Source organism: Candoia aspera, chromosome 1 (genome assembly GCF_035149785.1).
Source record: "Candoia aspera isolate rCanAsp1 chromosome 1, rCanAsp1.hap2, whole genome shotgun sequence".
NCBI lineage: Eukaryota > Metazoa > Chordata > Lepidosauria > Squamata > Boidae > Candoia > Candoia aspera.
The window spans coordinates 60,882,486-60,900,427 of NC_086153.1; the positions used below are offsets into that span (position 1 = coordinate 60,882,486).

Here is a 17,942-nt window from a genome sequence, read left to right on the forward strand (position 1 = left end):
CTGGAATGCTAAGGTGGGCAGTCAAATGACACCTCGAATTACAGGTAAGCATGGCCTGGGAGAACAAAACGAAGCAGGACATAGGCTGATAGAATTTTGCCAAGACAATTCACTCTGCATCACAAACACTCTCTTCCAACAACCTAAGAGATGGCTTTATACATGGACTTCACCAGATGGACAACACCGAAATCAGATTGATTACATCCTTTGCAGCCAAAGGTGGCAGACATCTGTACAGTCGGTAAAAACAAGGCCTGGAGGTGACTGTAGTTCAGATCACGAACTTCTTCTTGCACAATTTAGGATCAGACTAAAGAGATTAGGGAAGACCCTCAGATCAGCTAGATATGAGCTCACTAATATTTCTAAGGAATATGCAGTGGAGGTGAAGAATAGATTTAAGGTACTGGACTTAGTAGATAGGGTCCCGGAAGAACTCTGGACAGAAGTTGGCAGCATTGTTCAGGAGGTGGCAACAAAATACATCCCAAAGAAAGAGAAAACCAAGAAGGCAAAATGGCTGTCTGCTGAGACACTAGAAGTAGCCCAAGAAAGAAGGAAAGCAAAAGGCAACAGTGATAGGGGGAGATATGCCCAATTAAATGCAAAATTCCAGAGGATAGCCAGAAGAGATAAGGAATTATTTTTAAACAAGCAATGCGCGGAAGTGGAAGAAGACAGTAGAATAGGAAGGAGAAGAGACCTCTTCCAGAAAATTAGAAACATTGGAGGTAAACTCCAGGCAAAAATGGGTATGATCAAAAACAAAGATGGCAAGGACCTAACAGAAGAAGAAGAGATCAAGAAAAGGTGGCAAGAATATACAGAAGACCTGTATAGGAAGGATAACAATATCGGGGATAGCTTTGACGGTGTGGTCAGTGAGCTAGAGCCAGACATCCTGAAGAGTGAGGTTGAATGGGCCTTCAGAAGCATTGCTAATAACAAGGCAGCAGGAGACGACGGCATCCCAGCTGAACTGTTCAAAATCTTGCAAGATGATGCTGTCAAGGTAATGCATGCTATATGCCAGCAAATTTGGAAAACACAAGAATGGCCATCAGATTGGAAAAAATCAACTTATATCCCCATACCAAAAAAGGGAAACACTAAAGAATGTTCAAACTATTGAACAGTGGCACTAATTTCACATGCCAGTAAGGTAATGCTCAAGATCCTGCAAGGTAGACTTCAGCAGTTCATGGAGCGAGAATTGCCAGATGTACAAGCTGGGTTTAGAAAAGGCAGAGGAACTAGAGACCAAATTGCCAATATCCGCTGGATAATGGAAAAAGCCAGGGAGTTTCAGAAAAACATCTATTTCTGTTTTATTGAGGGACGCGGACACCCTGGAGAAGATGCTGATGCTGGGAAGAGTGGAAAGCAAAAGGAAGAGGGGCCGACCAAGGGCAAGATGGATGGATGATATTCTAGAGGTGACGGACTCGTCCCTGGGGGAGCTGGGGGTGCTGACGACCGACAGGAAGCTCTGGCGTGGGCTGGTCCATGAATCACGAAGAGTCGGAAGCGACTAAACGAATAAACAACATTAAGGAGCAAAAATTGTATTACCTAGTGTTGTACAATTCAAAATAATTGAATTTTGATATCCTTCCTATTACTCTGACAGATCATCAAGGAAACTGCAGAGAGTCCCCAGTGTTAAAAATGATTTCATTGGAAAATCTAATTAGATTCTTTACCTTTTTTACATGTTTTTGTCTCAGTACTTGTAATTCTTCAAAAGATTTAGCCTATAATTAAAACTTCCGCATTGATTTACAACTACGTTTATAAGCTCAACAGACGTCTGAGATTCTGTCCTTAAGTTGACAGATTTTTTAATAAGTGAGTTAGCTACAGCTTTGCTTAAAGCAACCAAAGGACATCTGTGCTAAACAAAAAGCCAGTGAGTGAGAAAGCAGAATTCTAGATATCTGGATGTTTCTTCTAACCAAATGTGGAATGCTGCTTTTGGGAGTTCTAATGGATACAGCTCTAAATTTTTAATTTGCAGAAGCTCAGCATTAATGAGAACTAAAAGTCTCTTCTTTCAGAGGTCTTTTATTTTAGCTTCTGAAATTATTTATTAATAATGCCCTAGGATTATATAGAAGGTTCTATAAAATCTTGTTTGTCAGCCTAATCAATGTTAAAAGATTTACAGATCTGAAGAATGACGTTTTTTATTATTTTTGTGATATAGGAGTAATATTTTTATAAAATAAGCCCAGTTTTGAATTGGTGGTTATTTTCTTTGAAATTAATAGGGTTCTTTCCTAAAGCAAAGGTAGCACCAACCCTTACAACAATCCTTAAGCTTAAAAACAAAGCATCTGAGATGGCTATTAGTGAAGAAAGAAATGATTTGTAGAAGCAGTACTTTTTTCCAGCAGTTGAAAGCAGACAAGATGACTCCAATGAGGGGAGGTGATTCATCATATAAAATATAGTCTAAGAAGATTGCTATAACTGCCTGTAGAGAAATAATCATAATTATTTGAGTAAAATAAAAATCTGTAGTTAAATTACACTTGAAATCTAATGCAGAAAATCTGATATCCAAAGATATTTTTGCTACTTATTGCAGACACTGAAAACATGCTTCATAATGGTGGAAATAACATATATATTTAATACATTTTAATTAAGATTTGTTTATTAGGTGGCCATTTATTCAAGCACGCCATTGCTTTCTGAATTTAAAAAATAGGAAATTCCAAGATATTAGGGAAGGGTGTTATCTACCACAAGAATGTTCTAGCATGTCTAATGAGCTAAATTATGAAGGCTGTTATGGTTAATAATTTTGATAGCTTTAAAATTCATCCATTGCTATTTACTATTTCCAGGATCTAAAGAAGCATATAGGCGGCCCAGTAGGAATGGGCTTTTCCTCTTGTAGTCTTTCCAGAGCATCTGGCTACTGTGGGACATAAAATAGTTTAGATGGATCTTTGTCTTATACAGGAGGGTTCTTCTTATGGTTTTAGGATGTGACAGCTCTCAGAATGGAGACTGCCTGGTAGTCCAGACATGAAACCAAAACTATGAGTACTAACACTACCTTTATTGTAATGTTACAGTAACAGAATCTTATAAGTCTGAAAGCATTTCTCCTCTCCCTCGCCTTTACTTTTCAGAGAACTAGGGAGGGTCCCTTCTGAGACACTTTCCACGACCCCATTCCTTCTGTGGGCTGAGATATCTCTGATCTGACTTGTCTAGGCTGCGAGTCCTCCTCCTCCTGTCTCCCAAGGTTATTGTCATGTTACCCATTTCAGTGTTCTGTTAACATTGTAACATTTCACATGTCATCTCCTGTTCCGTGTTACTTCGCCCAGGCAGGCTTTTTCCATTCCTCCGCCCTCCGTTGTTTTGAGGGTTTGGAATGTATGTTTGGGTTTGCGCTCCTGCTCAAGGTTACTTTCCCAGGCGCGTCTAACGGTTCCTAGCACCTGGGAGGGGGTATGCACTGACAAGGGATGGGGGCGGACCTTGCTCACAGGCAATGCTTTTAAGTTTGTATTTGGCGCGCTTTTGCTCATTCTCAGCTTTCTCTGTATTTGCATACTATTCCTTTAATAAATCAGTTATCTTTAAGCCCGAGCTTGTGAGACTGAGTATTTGGGATTAGGCAACCGTTACATAAAGCTGAGAATCATTTCAACCATCTTCCGCTAGCCCCGTCCAATCGTTGGATAAGAGGGAACGCTAGCGATGACCGAACATCAGCTTCGCGCAAGTGAAGGGAGCAAGGAAGAGCAGGAGTCGGCAAGGATCCGGCCAGCGCTAACCTCGAGAGCGCAAAGAGCGGCACGTCGGGAGATGCGGGATGTCCAATTAGATGAGTTGCTGATATCCATGCAGGAGAGCCTCAGGAGTGAACACAAAACTGTAATGGAAAGAGCACCTGGGAGGGGGTCTCCACAACTATCCTGGGAGCCCGAAGTCCCCTTGTCACCAAGGGTGGTGGTAACCAACCAACCCCTGGAAGAGCTGGTCACTCCTGCTTGTATGAGAGCATTAGAGGACAAAATGGATCTAATAGTGACAATCCTTAAGGATCTCTCCAGGGGTGCAGAGCCCACCCCAGAAGATTGGGAGGAAGAGCCGTCACAGTACCCAAGGCATAGCACCCTGCCACCCAGGGGAAGAAGCAAGACTCGATCATCCCGTCAGGTGGGGGGGCGAGAGGCAAGACCTCCTAGGGATCGGCCACCCATGGGGGCTCGGTGTACGCTGACATTCACGGAACCGCCACAGCCAGCTGAGCCGGTAAGAAACTTCCCACCGTTTGGAGTGAAGTTTGATGGGGATCCCACCACACTCTCCTTCTTTATCACTAATGCTAAGCATTATATGGAGGATTGGGGCCGGAACGTTCGGTCAGAACACGGCAAAATCAATTTTATTGCCAACAAACTGAGAGGGAGGGCAGCTGATTGGTATGTGCAACTGTGCCAGACCGAGGCAACAGAGTTAGAGGACTTCGATGACTTTTTGTGGGCACTTAAACAGCATTTTGAAGACCCTCTAGCCCAAGAGACAGCTAAAAACGCCCTGAGGAAGCTCTACCAAGGGTCCCTCTCAGTTGCCAATTATGCGCTGGAATTTAAAGCTTTATCAGGGAAGGTAGAAGACTGGTCTAAGCCAACCTTAATTGAAATGTTTAAGCAGGGGCTAGAACCAGAAATCCTTCGTTGGGCACTAGGAAGAGACGATCCTAAGACGCTATACGGGTGGATTCAGTTGGCGGGCAGCGCAGAAAATGCCCTGCAAACCTATGCCCATACCAAAGAGCTTAGACAATCCCGACTTGCCAGAGGAGCGCGCACGACTGGACTTGCCAGCCGCCCCAAACCAAAAGCCTGGGAAGAGGAAAGGGAACGACGGTTCTCCAAAGGTCAATGCCTGAGATGTGGAAAAGAAGGACATCGAGCCACGTCGTACCCCAGACGCCGTCCAGAAGAACGACAGATGAAACCTGCAGTGAAGTCGCCTGCTCTGCCGCGGAAACTGAAAGCTGCCGTCACAGAACTGGACCCACCAGGACTACCCTTCGGAGAAGAGGAAGAAGAATTGCAATTTGAACAGCCGGCGGGAAAAGCCTACCACCTGCCCTGAAGGGCGCCCTAGGGCAGGTGGAAGAAACCGGGCGTAACCACGATTCGGTGAGTGGAAACTTCCCTACACTGACTGTAAAAGTTAAACTGGGATCAAAAACCAAAACTGTGGAAGTTTGGGCCATGCTCGACTCAGGCTGCTCCCATTCCCTTATGCACCCTGATGTCGTAGCGGCTCTGGAACTACCCACGTTCCCTTTGCCAAGACCTATGATCTTCACCCAATTGGATGGAACTACGGCGGGAGGGAAAGCAGTCACTCATTCCACAGGGCTAGTCGCCTTGCAGATGGGATCCCATCAGGAAAAACTGCCCTTCGTTGTAGCTCCAGTGGGGGGTCCTCTGGTTATATTAGGTATGCCCTGGTTTGTACAACAAAATCCTTTTATCAACTGGCTACATAGAACTGTGACTTTTGCGGATGGATTTTACAAGGTACCCGAAAAAGATCTACTGGAAGACATGGAGGGTGGAGGGGTAGCGTATACTACTGTACAAACGCTTCAACCGCTTGAGGGACTGCCCAGTCAGTATCAGGATCTTGCTGAGGTATTTGGGGAAAAGGAAGCAGATCGCTTGCCACCCCACCGAAAAACGGACTGTGCCATTGAATTCTTACCAAATGTAAAGTTACCTCACCCAAAAATATACCCCATGTCTCCCAAAGAGCTCACTACGCTAAGGGAGTTCATTGACAAAAACCTGGGTAGAGGTTTCATTGAGCCTGCTAACTCCCCGGTAGGAGCCCCTGTTCTATTCAGGCCAAAAAAGGATGGGTCATTAAGGCTGTGTACCAATTTCCACGGGCTCAATGCGGTCTCAATATTAAATAAATATCCTTTGCCCCTGATCAAAGATATGTTATCACATCTGGCCAGAGGCAAAATCTTCTCAAAACTGGATTTGAGAGAAGCCTATTTTCGTATTCGCATAAGGGAAGGGGATGAGTGGAAAACAGCGTTTAACTGTCCTCTCGGGGCTTTCCAATACAAAGTCTTACCCTTTGGTTTATCGGGAGCACCTGGGGTTTTTATGCAGCTAATCAATGAGGTCTTGCATGACCACCTATTTAAGGGGGTACTGGTATATTTGGATGATGTATTGATTTATACTGAAACCATGTCAGAACATATCCACTTGGTGCGTCAGGTGCTGGCTAAATTGAAAAAAGCAGAGTTGTATGCTAAACTATCAAAATGTGCCTTCCATCAGTCACACATTGATTATCTAGGGTATCGAATTTCCGCTAAGGGCATTGAAATGGACCCTGCAAAAGTGGAAGCTATTGTGGCATGGGAGCCTCCCCGTACCAGGAGACAATTACAAAGTTTCCTCGGATTCGCCAATTTTTATCGGGCATTTGCCCAAAATTTTGCTGGAATCGCTCTCCCCCTTACTGAACTGTTAAAAACCAAAGGACAGGGGGATACGCGACGTTCAAAGAACCCAGGAGCGCTCCTTAAATGGACTCCGACCTGTCAACAGGCGTTCGAAGCACTCAAACAAATCTTCACCACAGAGCCAATTTTACAGCATCCAGACCCCTCTAAACCATTCGTTGTACAAGTGGATGCTTCTGATTTTTCCATTGGAGCACTCTTGCTACAATCTGACCACTCTGGCGCCTTAAAACCCTGTGCTTACCTCTCCCGCAAATTCACCGAAACAGAGAGGAGATGGCATGTTTGGGAAAAAGAGGCTTTTGCTGTAAAAACTGCTTTAGAAACGTGGCGACACTTATTAGAAGGGACTTCCAACCCTTTTGAAGTCTGGACTGACCACAAAAACCTGGAAGCTCTAAGCACCAGTCGCAAACTTAGCCCCAAACAGCTTCGCTGGGCTGAGCTTTTCAGCCGCTTTGACTTCACCCTTAAATTCATACCAGGCAAGAAAAACTTTTTAGCTGATGCGCTCTCCCGCCGACCCCAAGATGCTGGCCCAGGGCCAACGGTCCAAGGAACCGTCTGGACTGAAAAACAATTAAGTTTAGCAGCGGTGACGCGCAGTCAGACGCGAGCGCAGCAAACACAACCTCCAGCCGCTCCACCTCCCAGCCGCTCGCCAGTCTTGTCAATTCCCTCAGATTTGCAACAACAGTTGCTTCTCCACCTTAAAACAGATACTTGGTTACAAACTAATCGAAACACTCTAACTTTCACCGACGATCTTGCCTGGCACAACGATCGTCTCTATGTACCCGATGCTTTGCGAAAAACGATACTCCAGCGCTGCCACGATGACAAGCTGGCTGGACATTTTGGCTATTTAAAAACTCTTCACCTTGTTCGCCGGCAATTCTGGTGGCCAACATTGCTTAAAGACATTAAAACTTATGTCGCATCGTGCCCTGTTTGTGCAGCAACAAAGCGCAAAACGGGCAAACCTCAGGGTCTCCTTCAACCTGTCGCCACCCCATCTGTCCCCTGGCAGGACATATCCATGGACTTTATCGTTGATCTACCCCCTAGTCAACGTAAAACAGTCATTTGGGTGGTCAAAGATTTTTTCTCGAAGCAAGCCCATTTCATCCCATGCGCTTCTATCCCCACCGCACAACAGCTGGCACGCCTCTTCCTCGTCCACGTGTACCGCCTCCATGGTATCCCCGCCCGTTTGGTGAGTGACAGGGGCACACAATTTACGTCACAGTTCTGGCGGGCATTTTTGAAACTTCTAGGCACCAAGCAAGCCCTATCCACCGTGTGGCATCCGGAGACGGACGGCTCTACAGAGGCGGTTAACTCTACACTGGAACAATATCTCCGAGCTTTTGTTAATTACCAGCAAGACAATTGGGTCGACTTACTCCCTTTTGCAGAAGTCGCCTATAACAATGCTGTTCATCAAAGCACTGGTCAAGTTCCTTTTAAAACAGTTTTCGGTCGCGATTTCGTTCCTATTCCTGACCTTCCCCATCCACAACCTCTGCCAGCTTCCCTCACTGACTGGGCCGACTCTCTCAAACACTCATGGCTTAACATTCAGCAAGCTCTCCTCCATGCCCAGACTACTTACAAACGCCATGCCGATGCCAAGCGCTCACCTGAACCATCGTTTACGGTCGGGGATAAAGTCTACTTATCAACCAAATTTATCAAGTCCCCACAACCTTCTAAAAAACTTGGCCCTAAGTTCATGGGTCCTTTTCCAATTGTGGCACAAATTAACCCTGTTACTTTTAAACTTGCTTTGCCTCACAACCTCAAACGTTTACATCCTGTTTTCCATTGTAGTTTACTCAAGCCCTACCTGCCGTCGGACCGCTGGCATCCTCAACCCGTTCCACCACCTCCTCTCATGATTGATAACCAGCAACACTTCGAGGTGACATCTATCCTAGACTCTCGCCGCCAGCGCTCCACTTTGCAGTACCTCGTTCGTTGGAAACATTTCCCTCATCCTGAATGGGTCGCTGCTCCTGACGTACTCTCACCTCGCCTAGTAGCCCAATTTCACTCTGCCTATCCTGACAAACCTGCTCCATAGCATTCTTTTGGAGAGGGGGGCGATATGTCATGTTACCCATTTCAGTGTTCTGTTAACATTGTAACGTTTCACATGTCATCTCCTGTTCCGTGTTACTTCGCCCAGGCAGGCTTTTTCCATTCCTCCGCCCTCCGTTGTTTTGAGGGTTTGGAATGTATGTTTGGGTTTGCGCTCCTGCTCAAGGTTACTTTCCCAGGCGCGTCTAACGGTTCCTAGCACCTGGGAGGGGGTATGCACTGACAAGGGATGGGGGCGGAACTTGCTCACAGGCAATGCTTTTAAGTTTGTATTTGGCGCGCTTTTGCTCATTCTCAGCTTTCTCTGTATTTGCATACTATTCCTTTAATAAATCAGTTATCTTTAAGCCCGAGCTTGTGAGACTGAGTATTTGGGATTAGGCAACCGTTACAGTTATTCTCACAGCCCATTACAGGATGCTATAGTACAATACATACACTCTCTCTCTATATATCTATATCTATATATCTATATCTATCTGTCTCCCCACCTGAGTGTCATTGGGCTTCCAGGTATGCAGATATACAATTCTATTTATCATGAGATGAATGGATGGGGGAGAGCTGCCATGTTAAATATTGCTAAGAGTTTGATATAAATTATGATATACAAATTAAGTCACAAAACATATTATATGTATCACAGGCAGTATGTTAGCCGCTTTTTTTTTCCCCAGAAGAAAAGTATCAAATTACTTACTTTTGGGGACTGGGAGCACATTTGCAATTCTGAGAAGGTCTCAGGGCCACCTTCATAAAAGTACTGTCATGGCTATGTGTCTGTTTAAAAGGCATCTTGAAGGTATTGAAAACCAAGGTTTAAAAAGTATATCTGCTATCAAGAAACAAGTAGCTTCAATTTAAAATACCTCTCACTAATCCCCACATCCATAAAACCAGTTGATAATTCCAGTGCACAGAAGCTCAATGTTTTTTTTTTTCTGCATTGCTGTGTGTTATGAAATCTGAAGTGGGATAATTTTAGAAAGCAAAATTATCAAAAACATCTCCCTAGTTTTTGAAAGGCTTGCCTGTATACTTAATTTTTTGCTCTTGAAGATTTAAAGCTAAATTATACGGTACATGTTCTTTATGGCAAATGATCCTCAAATAATTAAAAAACCCAATTATTTATACAAAATTACATACACAGAGAGAGAGGTGACCGTTGAATTCTTTATCTGTCCTTCAGGTTACTCCTTTGGGATTGTGATGACAGGAGCTATAGCTATTACATTGAGGTTTCTACAAATCAGCAGCAGTGGACCATGGTGGCTGACCGAACAAAAGTTTCTTGCAAGTGAGTTTCATTTAAATGTTTGGAGCACAAATCTGGGTGATATCCAATACATATAAATAACATATAAAATAGAAGTTTTATTTATGTATTGTATTTGTACTTTGGCCAAGAAACTGAGAATTAAAACTTGTGAAAAAGTTTGATTTTTGTTATATAAAGACTCATCCTTAGAATCACAGTAAAGAATGACATTTCTGGTGAATCCAATTTGAAAAGTGCATTTTTAAACAAGGACAGTTTAGTTCTACTGGTGTATGTGTGTGTGCACGCGTCCGTGTGTGTGTGATTTTAATGTGTGATTGGATAATGGTATTCTCCTTCCTCAGTGCTTCCTATTTGCCTAAGCCAGCATTGATGAGCTAATCCTTTGTTTATGGAATTAGATTATAGTATAAAGAGTACCTGCAAAGTCCCAGCAGGAAAAATAAGACAACACCATTTTCAGCAAACCTCTTTGATCAGTGAGAGTGCCAAAGAAAATAATGAGAAACAAAAGAGAAGAAAATGAAATTCAGTATACATGTCAAGAAATGCATTTGATAGTCTAGTCAAGTGTGAAAACTTGTTTTCAAGTTTGCATATGCTGCCTTTGGTTGGCTTAATTGTATTTTAATGTAGTAATTTTTGTGTAAATTAATTATTTAGAACTCAGGGCCTGAAGTGACAGGTTATTCTTAAAGCCTTCTACCCTTTTTACTAATTCTCAAAGTGCTGATGATGGAAATGTTGTTGTATTTATTATCTTCAGAGAGGAAGCTTGCTGTCGTCTTTAAATGCAAGCCAATTAATGCATATTGGCCTTGTAATTGTCATTTTAAATGCTGTGTACAGGCTAAAAAAAAAGTCCCTTCTGGAAAAATTCTGTTTTCTCAACACAGCATGACAGTAATGAAATGGATTCATGTTCTCTTCTCTCTAAAAGGGCAGATATTTTTGATGTTTGGTTTCTTGGCCTTAACAATAGAAATATATGATTGCTGGAAAATTTTGCAGACAGATACTAAACTTATTTCATACAGGAAGATAACCAACTAAATAAATAAATCAGAAACAGTAACAAACAGAAAAATAACCTGAATCAGTAAAAATATTCTGAATCTGCCAACCACAAAGGCTATAACGTCTGAAGATATCAGTGTTAGAATTGTGTTGACCTTCTTAGGAGGAAAAGTGATCTTTCATGTGAGCAATCTACTGATGTTGATAAATCAAGCTTTTAAATTTTCTTTGCCCATTCTCAAACATATTCATGGTTGTCTGTAAATGTTCAGCCTGTTCCTAACCTTAATTATGAAGTATTGTAATTATATCATCTGTATTAGATCAAGCAAAATTACTTAAGTGATCTCTATTTTGATGTCTGCTTATTTACTTCTGTAGCGCTGAAATGTGCAACTTTTTTGTGACCAGGGCTGCCTTTTAAAAAAAACACCACTTTTTGACTGCTAAATGGAAAAATAGTGGGTTGATGACATCACTAGAGAGGATGTCCAGCTCTTTTCTTAGGTTTCATTTAATATATATATACATACATACATACATACATACATGCAGGGAAAGTTAATAGGTGCATCCAACCTATCAGAGATTTAATGCAACTGTTTTACTTGTTCAGCTTTTCTCCAATTCTGAGTGCAAATTTGTTCCAGTTTTTTCAGTGGCATTATTTTAAGGAAGAAAAGGATTGTGGAATACAGACTGCACATTGCCCAAGCCTTTCTATACAGGATAGATTTATAGTCTATATTCAAGTATTCAGTTTTTCACATTTCAGTTTTACAGAGACTGAGATCTATCTCTGTTACATGTTCATATTTTCAGAACATTGTCGGTCTAATCTACCCAAGTGTATGACAAAATAGTTCCCTTTTAAAGATGGCTAATGTAGACTTTTGGATATTACTTTCTGTGAGTAACATTTTTCTCATTTTTATGGGTTGTGTACAGTCATATCATTCTGCTGCCCAAATATCCACCAGGAAAAAGAATTATTCCACCATGCTCCAGCACCAGCAAATAAGACCAGTAGTGGAAATTTACTTTCATAACATTGTGTATAGTTTTTGTTGATTTACTTCCATGAGTCTTAAATTGTGGTATATGCCTATAGCCTTTTCAGCATAAAGCATTTATATTAATTTTTAAATTAATTTTTAAATTAATTATATTTATATATAATGCATTTAAAGACTGTAAATGATAAATTGTAAATCTGTCATCTATAGGATAATGAATCATGATATTCTACCAAGAAAGAGCTTACAGGCACAAATATCATATACTACATTCTCATATAGTTCTGTTTCATTGCTTTTCTCTGTCCATTTATTTTCTTTTCTAATGCCCTTCTTTCTGCCATGTTCTCTTTAGGAACTGAGTAGCTCAGTTGGTTGAAGTCAACATCTCTTTATGTAAGCCACTGAGAATCTTTTTTTATTGCAGTAGCATAGAAATATGTGATGGCTAAAGGTTGGAGGAGCCTGCTAGTGTGTTTTGAAATATATTTTATGTATGGGAGCAGTGTTGTAGGGGTAGCCTTCTATTCTTTGTTTTATTTCCTAGTCCATTTTTTGAAATTAGGTAAGTAATGTTCTTTTTAAATGTATTTGGAGGTAGCGGAGTTCTTCCTTTCTGAGTGCTGATGAGCTGCATTATATCTTTGCTCTGTTTATAAAGGTGCCACTGCTTTTGTGAGCTGTGGAATGATTGCTGCACAAATTTAAAATTTGGTCCATTCCAAAATTGGGACTGTAAACTTGGGCTTCCAGCATCATTATTCTGTTTAGTGATGAGGATGTCAAGGAATGGGGGTTTGTTTTCTTCTCAGTCTCTATGGTGAACTTAGTCCCTGGACATGAGGAATTAAGTATTTCAAGTGCACTTTCAAATTGTTTTTTTTTTGGGGGGGGGAGGGACAACAAATGTATTATTGACATATCCGGTTCATATTTTGGGTTTGAACTTGGGAAGGGCAATGCTTTCCAGGTGTTGCATGACTGCTTCTGCAATATACCTTGAGATGGGCGATCCCATGGATATACCTGTGATTGGTTGGTATACCCAGTTGTTAAATTGGAAGTAGCTAATGAGGCTAAAATTCAGTAGTTACAACACGAAAACATACAGAAAGTTCTGAAAAGCTTAAATTGAAGCCATAAATATTTTTATTAGGCATGGCCCCAGAATTTATTGATATATATATATATATATATATATATGTAGACAGTGGCAAGAATCAATTTGGCACAACACTGGAAGAGAAACTTTATAGATAATAGAATTGGAAGACCAAAATCAGAGAATATGCAGCAATGAAAAAGATTACTGCATATATTCATAGTAGAAGTCTAATCAAATTCAAGCAGGAATGGCCCCCTCATACTGTATGTAACATATCACACAGCAAGGCAAGTTATGACATTTAGAATATGGTTTTTTGAAGAAAAAGAGAAACTTAAAATAATTTAAACAATTTAAACAGAAATGAGTAATAATATCAGAAGTTTAAAGCATAGTATAAAAATAATTAAGTAGCAGTTAGCGGTTGTGGCGGGGAAAGAAAAGGAGGAATAAAAAAGAACAAAGGGGGGTTCTGCTTCAATATTTTTTTCTTATAGGCACATTTTTTCTGGTTTGTTCTTTTTAATTTTAATCACTATATTAAATTTCACCTTTTAAATTCTGACTTCAACCCTCACCTCAATGCAAAGTATATGCAACAGCAATAATAAAATTAATTTAAAAATGTTAATAAAATATTAATCAAAATTAATGCTTAACATACCTGAGTTGGTGATTATACTGCTATGTGTGTAATTGTATGTATGTATTCTATTGCTTTGCTTTGCTTTGCTTTTTGCCCAGTGTTTGTGTTGTTTTTCCAGTTGCTATTTATTAAATTAATAAAAATTAAAAGTGTATTTTAGAAATTAGTTCCATGAGGTTTGGAATCAAGATTCTAATATACTGTTGCCATGATTTGTTCTTGTATACTGGTTTGTGGGTGGTTTCTTTCACAAAGTCAGGTTCTATGGATGTGAATAGCACACATCCTTCTCACCATCTTTCCATGCCTTACTTTGTTTTACTTACCTTTAGGCACCACCTCCTCCAATGATTTTCCCTTTTTTCCATTTTCCCCACACCAGAACACTTCTGCCTGGAACATAGATGTTCCCCATTTCATTCCATGTCTAGATCAAACACACATGTTCCAGGTCTGTGCCTGGAATCGAGTATTTTGTACATGGAATCTTAGAGCAGAAGTTTTACATGACCCTAATAATAAAAGTCTATCCCTGCTGTCTTCCAAGCAGTAAACAGAATTGACTTTTACTAGCAAGTGTATAAGCTCCATTGACTGTTGATTTCACAGAAGAGAGAATTTTAGAAATTATTTTAGCTATTTGTTGTAAACTATCCAGAGAGCTTTGGCTATTGAGCGGTTTACAGTTTTTAATATAAATAAATAAATATTTAATCCTATGTAGAGCATCTTTTAAAAAGTGCACAGTTCTTTCTCTAGATAAGTGAAGATGTTCTTTCTCATAGATTTAAATGTCAGCATGCAGTTCAGTGTAATGTGTAGGGTTTTTTGTTTTTTAATTGAAGAAACAAAACTAGAGGGGAAAAAAAACGTAGTGGTAAAAATAAAATAAACCAAGGACAAAAGTAATGGTGAGAAAAGAAAATGGGGAAAAGATTAATATAAAATATTTGTACAGAGAAATTATTCTGTTAGTAAAAACATAAAGGCTAACAAAATTATGATAAGTGGGTTGGGTAAATATAACCTACATTGTAAGGTTTTCCAGAGTTCTTTGTTACTGTGTTCATTTTTTAGCCAGAGCAATTATTTACATTTTTAAATACCACTGATCACTGAAATATATATTTTGGTTTTCCAGTACTTTGTAATACAAAGCTGGCAGCTAGCAATAGAAACTGAATCAGTTTGTTAGGATGTACCCATTTATATGTCTTAGGGAAAACAGCCAATCAACCAACAGTAAAATCCTTTAGGAAATATTCTTGGGTTGCCAATTTCCATTTTCTTCAAAATCAAAATGACTGAATAATTGGGTTTTTGATAATACGATACGATAATATGTAAGCTAGAATAGGAAGCTGAATAATATCCCAGAAGAAGGCACTGGCAAAACCATTCAGTAACGCATCAAAGAAAACTGTAAGGACATATCCATGAAGCCACTAGAGACAAATCTGAGTGACATTTTACTTTTTACAAACCCATCAGCACCTAGACAGGTTATGATACATACAATTTAGTACGAATAAAGTCAGTCTACTGTCCAGACTCCTGTTGGTTGATGGTGTGCAATATGTAAATCATAAGAAAAAAATGAAAATAAGTTTTTTTTTGCCTGATGTTTCTCCAAAAACTATATAAAGTTACATTGAGTTTAAAAAAACATCAGGGGGAAAAAGTATTAGATATTTCCTATCCTATGAAGGAAGAATTCATACTATGTAAGGGGTATAATGGGAAAATATGTGCACAGGATAAATATATGCATTATAGGAAAAAGAAAATTCAGAAGAATATGCATGATTAGAATGTGAAGCAAGGAATAATTAAACAGGGATAGTACAATTACGGATGTAAACCACAAGATGGGGTCACCGTAACATGCATAGCTTACAGTGTACAAAAATTATTTCACTTTCATTTTTAGTGAAATTTGCTAGAAAAGAAAGACAAAGACTATTCATCACATGAAATAACTGCAAAAAATCTATGGCAAAGTTAGCAGCAGTTTAATTATGTGATTCTAGCCTCATCTGAACTCCCATTACCAAAGTTAATTAAACACAATTTCTAAGATTTGCAACAATATAGAAATTAAGTCCAAATATTAAAACAAGAAAGGAAATCTTTATAGATGTTTAATAAAGAGCAGAGATTCCAGGGACAGGTTCTTCCATATTTGGACGAAAAGTAGAAGACAGCAATCGGAAAATCTAGATACAAGTCTAATTTCCTTGAAATATTAATCAATGAAAATGAGCAAAATGCTAAAACAAAAATTAGTGAATTCTGAGCCCTTCCAAAATAATAAAATCAGAGTGCCATATAGAAGGGGAAGAAATTTAAAAATTGTATCCGTGGAGGGAAACCTAAATCTATTCAAACGTGTTCAGGAGGCTAAGCATTCTACCCCAAAAGGCTGACTCAGGGGAAACTTGTCAACAGCAGGATTAAAGTTGAAAAGGAAACAAGTTTAAATTAAGAAAATATTTCTTCTCTTGAATAGTCAGCCAAAAGTCTCAAGGGCCCAAAGCAGAAAACATTTTTAAATGCCAAGAAAAGAAAAGATGCAATAGAAGGAAAAAAGTAAAAAAGAGTGAATCCCTGTTGTTGAATTTTTCTGGTGATCTGTTTGACCTCTCACTTTATACTTTTGCATTTCAAACAAATGGTTACATGGGATGACAAAACCTGTAATTTTCATTGTATTAGTAGTTGATGTAGCTGTATGCCATACACCTCCATCTTTGACCCTCCATCAGAGGTACCTGCAAGATCCACCACTTCAGTCAAAACTGCTGAAGCTCTGCTGTTTTTGTACATGTATGCAATGTCGTGGTGCATGTCGAAAAGGGAAGGAATTCGCATTAGTTCAGTGCAATGCTGCTTTTATCATCTGTGGCCCCCTTCCTCTCCCATGCTCCCCTAAAGTGTGTGGCATAGCTCCCCCCCCCCTCAAAAACGTTGTTGCTGAATTTAGGACACTATAGTTCCATATTGCATAAACAGAAAATGACCACACACCCTAACCTTTCTATGTTGATTTTTTTTAATGTAGTTGTTTCTACAACCGCTCCACTGTTTTCTCCATTTTTGCCATCTACTGTTTTTTCCTACAGATAGTAGTGTCTCCCATCAGCTGCCCCTGCAAAATTTGCTCAGCTCTACTGTTTTCCTATTGCTTTCCTTTTTCAATCACTTGAGTCCCAACAGTTCCTGAATTCAGTTTGTTCTCTGACACTTCTTCCTACATATCCTTCTGTTCTTTAAGTTCAAGGAGCAGGCAGCTTAGCAGCTTAGTCCCTGCTGGAGAGCTTGTAGAACAGCTGCTGATAGTGTATGTCAGCCCTTTACGGTACACCAGACAAGGAAATCTGTGCCATGTAGGTCAGCACTACTTTTATTGTAAAGCTTTAGAAACAGAATCTTGCAAGTCTGGATGCACTTCCTCCCTCCCTCCCTTTACCTTTGTGTGAACCAAGGAGGGGCTTATCTGAGTCATTTACTTAAGGCCATTACCTCTTCCCTTCCCTCTACAGTGTTTTACAGCAGTGATATCAAAGCATATAAATATCTAAATATAAAAGCAAGGGATAGAAGAGAAAATTGATGCAAGGGGCTGTTTGACTCAACACTGCACTGGTGCTTCTGCTGGAACATCCTCAGTCCTAGGTTAGGTTAGGTTAGGTTAGGTTAGGTTAGGTTAGGTTAGGTTAGGTTAGGATCAGTTTCAGTTTTCAGTTTTCAGTTTTCAGTTTTCAGTTTTGATCCAGTGTAGTGCAGTGTTTCTCAACCTCAGCAACTTTAAGATGTGTGGACTTCAGCTCCCAGAATTTCCCAGCCTGTTAGTCCAATTCATAATTCTGCTCATTAATTATAAAGCCTTGTTTGGTGCAGCACTGGGTTACATTAAGCATTAGGCACTACCTTGCCGCAGTTAACTCTATCCATCTGATTTGAACATGACAAAAACCCTTGCAAAGAGTTCGTTCTCCATCCAGGATTCATGGGACTTGGTGGCTCAAGTGAAACCATTCCTTCACAAGAAGATTGTGAAAGCCTTTTTCAACAGGTTTTCAATTCTAGCTGATTGGTATACTGGCATTCTTCTGTACTTGTACATTTTTGTTGTATTTTTAATTGCTTCTTATTTTATCTTGGTGTTACTTTTGGTTTGTTTTACTTTGTTGAACAACACCCAGAGTCGTAAGATTGGAGTAGTTAATAACTATAGTTAGTAA

At 40.0% G+C, this 17,942-nt stretch overlaps 1 protein-coding gene across 3 annotated transcripts in view; it reads left to right on the forward strand.

Annotated features, from left to right (window-relative positions):
* The window catches only part of BTBD9 (BTB domain containing 9), a 182,212-nt gene that overhangs the window by 127,116 nt on the left and 37,154 nt on the right, over window positions 1-17,942 (forward strand). For all 3 annotated transcript variants that reach the window (XM_063304850.1, XM_063304859.1, XM_063304840.1), the window contains exon 9: window positions 9,825-9,932. In XM_063304850.1, coding sequence (XP_063160920.1) covers window positions 9,825-9,932 — 108 coding nt within the window. The remainder of the gene's footprint in view (window positions 1-9,824; window positions 9,933-17,942) is intronic.